Source organism: Borostomias antarcticus (assembly GCF_949987555.1).
Source record: "Borostomias antarcticus genome assembly, chromosome: 14".
In the NCBI taxonomy this organism is placed as follows: domain Eukaryota; kingdom Metazoa; phylum Chordata; class Actinopteri; order Stomiiformes; family Stomiidae; genus Borostomias; species Borostomias antarcticus.
In genome coordinates this window covers 7,084,958-7,089,957 of record NC_140247.1, presented here as the reverse complement: position 1 = coordinate 7,089,957, position 5,000 = coordinate 7,084,958, and the positions used below count along the sequence as shown (strand labels likewise).

The 5,000-nt window shown below is 46.6% G+C and overlaps 1 protein-coding gene across 1 annotated transcript in view; it reads left to right on the top strand.

Moving 5' to 3' along the window:
* il1rapl2 (interleukin 1 receptor accessory protein-like 2) overlaps window positions 1-5,000 on the top strand; it is a gene marked incomplete at both ends in the record, with an annotated part of 278,776 nt that overhangs the window by 264,913 nt on the left and 8,863 nt on the right. Inside the window, one exon of the mRNA XM_084448392.1 lies at window positions 726-855. Coding sequence (XP_084304518.1) covers window positions 726-855 — 130 coding nt within the window. The remainder of the gene's footprint in view (window positions 1-725; window positions 856-5,000) is intronic.

Sequence of the window (5,000 nt, the reverse complement as noted above, 5' to 3'; positions counted from 1 at the left end):
GAGCGTGCGACGTGCGTGCGTGTATTTGTGTGAGTGCACAGTAGGTGTTTGCGTGCGTCTGGCAGGTGTGTGATAGGTGCCTGAAGGGACGCTCGATAAACAAAACACTGAAGAACTACTTTACTGCCTGAGCGCTCAGCAGACTGATGTCTGCCCTAGGTGGAAAGATACAGAAGATAGAGGGTTTTATTTGGAGTGGAAGAAGAAGAAAAATTCTTTACCTGTCCTACAGCATGCACAAGTGCACTTGACTCAAACACATGTGTAGTAATGGGCGACACAAGGAACAGACACACACACATGCATCATTGTCGCTGATGAAATGCTTCTTAACCCATCCCGTCGTCCTTCCCCCAAGGGCAGGCGGGAGCAGAAAGTAGGCAGCATGCATGGGCCGCGCCCGGGGGCCAACCGGGTCTTCCTGTCCGTCTTCATGAGGGACGGACAGCGTTAGTGATGTGCTGTTCTTTTGCATGTTTTTCATTTTTTGGGGTTCTTTATGGGGGAAACCCTTGCAAACACGGGAAGAACATGCAAACCCACACAGAAAGGCCTGGGAGATACCCCACCTGGGTACCTGCCAACCCTGGAGCAATATTATAGTAAAGAGGATGGATGTTTGTTTCCAGTCTATTGTTGGTTGTTGTTGTTGTTGTTGTTGTCGTTGCTGCTGTTGTTGTTATGTTTGTTGATCTTGATGTTGTAATTGTTGTTGTTGTTTGCAGGCATGCCCCTGAGTCTGGACTGCAAGGCATTCTTCGGCTACAGTGGAGACTCCAGACCTATCATTTACTGGACCAAGGGAGAGAAGTTTGTAGAGGAGCTGGCTGGACACATCAAAGAGAGTGAAGTCAGGTAACTCACCTACTACCTCGCTATTGTACATATTCTACACCTCCTACATCACTACTCTACATACTCTACACCTCCTACATCACTATGCTACATACTCTACACCTCCTACATCACTATGCTACATACTCTACACCTCCTACATCACTATACATGTTCTACACGTCCTACATCACTACTCTACATACTCTACACCTACATCACTACTCTACATACTCTACACCTCCTACATCCCTACTCTACATACTCTACACCTCCTACATCCCTACTCTACATACTCTACACCTCCTACATCACTATGCTACATACTCTACACCTCCTACATCACTATGCTACATACTCTACACCTCCTACATCACTATGCTACATACTCTACACCTCCTACATCACTATACATGTTCTACACGTCCTACATCACTACTCTACATACTCTACACCTACATCACTACTCTACATACTCTACACCTACATCACTACTCTACATACTCTACACCTACATCACTACTCTACATACTCTACACCTCCTACATCACTGTGCTACATACTCTACACCTCCTACATCACTACTCTACATGCTCTACACCTCCTACATAACTACTCTACATACTCTACACCTCCTACATCACTATACATGTTCTACACGTCCTACATCACTACTCTACATACTCTACACCTCCTACATCACTATGCTACATACTCTACACCTCTTACATCACTACTCTACATGCTCTACACCTCTTACATCACTACTCTACATACTCTACACCTCCTACATCACTACTCTACATACTCTACACCCTCTACATCACTATGCTACATACTCTACACCTCCTACATCACTATACATGTTCTACACGTCCTACATCCCTTCTCTACATACTCTACACCTACATCACTACTCTACATACTCTACACCTCCTACATCACTACTCTACATACTCTACACCTCCTACATCACTATGCTACATACTCTACACCTCCTACATCACTACTCTACATGCTCTACACCTCCTACATAACTACTCTACATGCTCTACACCTCCTACATAACTACTCTACATGCTCTATACCTTTTACTGTACATCACTACTGTACTGTATGTTGGGGGGAGGAGGGGTGGCAAAGGTAGGGAAAGATACAGAGTGAGAGAGAAAGAGAAAAACCTAATTTTAGTCTTTAACAACCTTAGAACAAAGCAGTCCATCTGAAGCAGTCTGTTTAGAGCAATCAGCCAGGTCAGCCAGGAGCAGCAGACTGAGGGCTGACCTACAGTACTGCCACTGCTACAGCCGGACTAATACACACCCTGGGAGGGAGGAGGGAAGGAGGGGGTAAACAAAAGAGAAATACAGAGAGCATGTGTGTGTGTGTGTGTGTGTGTGTGTGTGTGTGTGTGTGTGTGTGTGTGTGTGTGTGTGTGTGTGTGTGTGTGCGTGTGCGTGCGTGCTATGGGGTGTGATTCGTGCCAGCGTAACAAACACTCAGTGCTTTCGTCACCTGCATTGCGTGTATAAAGGTACTTTGGCGAGCTGATTAATAGGCGTGCATATACGCACGCGTTACGAGTCGCTCGCATTCTCAGAGGGTGACGTGTAAAAAGTGCTGTGCCACTTTTGCGCACATGCATGTAACGTTTGCACGCTCGTGTTAAGTCAGCGGGCACTAGAAGCTGCGAGCGGGGCTCATTTGTCCATATTGAATAAAAATTACGAATATTTATTTGCACTCAATCAAATTCCAGGATCCTCCTTGCATAACTTTTCCCAGATATGTGTCGTTTTATCTCCACTATCGCTACATTTTCAAATAAGAGCGCGCACGAACTGGTGCTGACGGTGCTCAGTGCCCTCTATTGACAAGAAACACGTGTATCTGAACATTTGTTTTAAATTGCGAAGAAAGAGTCATTCAGATATTAGGCTTTATTAAAAACAAGTTGCTTAACATGTGCGAATTCCATTTATTGAGAATGCATTACCAATTGGCAAGGACGAGATTAGAACCAGCTATGATTTAAAGGCAACTGACCTTACACGTGCGGCCGCTAACACGTCTGCTGCGCTAGCAAGGCACTGGCACGTTTGACACGTCGCTATGCAATTTCTGCACACATTACAAGACGTACGTACGTACGTACATCTATGATTTTACCAAACTGTCATGTGTAGTGTTGGTGTTGCATATGTGAGGCGCATCTAACCTGTAGTGTTGCCGTCACGCACACGATGCGCAATACGTGTAAACATGTGCACAGCGTCTGCGTTACAGGTACGTTACAGCTATGAGACGTCTGTCTCTCCATTGTTTGTCAATGGAAATTATACACGTGCGTTTAGACGTTTGATGTCATCGCGTCTTTTTAAGTAGGCGCAAGTCAAGCGTTTCAGTATGGTGTGCTGGCACTAATCACACCCCATAGTGCGTGCGTGCTGCGTGCGTGCGTGTGTGCGTGTGTGTGTGTGTGTGTGCGTGTGTGAGTGCATGTGTGCATGTTCCTATTTGCATGTGCAAGCAAGCACAGATATCCCAGCCAGGATGTGCATTTGTGTGAAAGAGACAGAAGGTGGAAAAGGGATTCTGGAAGAGGGATTTCCGCTGTGCAGACACAGACATCTCCAGTCAGGTCCAGTCAGGTGCAGTCAGGTGCAGTCAGGTCCAGTCAGGTCCAGTTAGGTCCAGTCAGGTCCAGTTAGGTCAGCGCAGGCTCAGACCAGCCCGGCAGGCGAGAAGGCACAACCCTCCTCTCTCTGTCTCTCTATCTCCCCGTATCCACTTCACCTCTTTCTCTCTTTCTTTCTCCGCAGAGGCGTAGAGACGGCGACCCAACGCCCACGCGCACATACTGTACACCTACCTCTCCCCTCCCTCCCTCCCTCCCTCCATCCCTCCCTCTCTCCATCCCTCCCTCTATCCCTCCCTCCCTCTATCCCTCCATCCCTCCATCCTCCCCCCAGCAGCTCTATCAGTGATACATCACACTCAGCCCCCGCACTGCCAAGAACCATCAATCTGTTACCGTGGCAATGGGGCACTGCGTGTTCAGCAACCCCCCCTTCCCCCCACAAACACACACACATGCGCGCGCACACACACACACACACACACATATACACACACCACTTCACCCCAGAAAGTCTTGCCTATATCGTCGACTTTAGCCTACCTGTATAAAAAATTACTGGAACAAAAATATAGGCCTTGGTTTAAATAATAAGATTTAAGATCCGTTTATTCGCCATGTACTGCATAAGGTTTACACACACTAGGAATTGCACGCCCATTAGATCGGCTAAAATTGCTTTGATTCTATAACACAAAAAAACGTTAGGTCCGCCAGGGGTGTTGGCTCCTTCCCTGGCCTCCAGTACAGCGGCTGTTCAGTTGGCAGCGCGGGTTCCTATGGAAAAGGAAAATAATATCAGTGATCAGTCGCAAAAGGTTTGGCTTCGCAGTCCTCATACACACATCTGTTACTTCCTGAGCCTTAAGACTCCCGTGTCTCCCGTCGGCTGGGCTGTTCAGGAGCCTGGAGGCTCACTAGACAACTGGCCGCTGCCCCGCCAGGCCTGGATTGCCAAATGGTTGGCAGGTTGCCTGGGCGACAACAAGGGCGGTAAACCCTGTGGATTTACACAGTTTGCAAGTAGATGAACTTTGGATTTGTTACATATTTTTACTAGTGATCTGTCCTGATGTCTTTCTATGTGTGCGAATTCTAATTTGGCTAATTTGCATATCATCACAGGCATCCACGTGTTGAGCCTATAGGGCTGCCCGCACACTAAAGACATCTACCGGAAGGACATGACATGAGTATTTAATTTTTTTATGAACAGTTATTAATAGGCTGATATTTATACCAAAATAGGCTTTATATCATGATTCATTGAGAGAAACCAGGAAATTCAAAGCAGACATTCAGCAACCCCTTAGAGCCCGAATGGAATGATCTTGTATTTTATAACCACATTTTCCCGCAACTGCGACGATTCGACTGTGAGATTGGTTTGCGAATCAGGCTCCATCGATCAAATGTTAGAATCGTCGGGGTCAGCCCTATAAGTGTTTTGGTTGTCATCAAGCTCAATCTGTCCATGGGAAAAAATATATGTTTTCCAGCAGATCTCTTAGTTAGCCTGCAACAATAT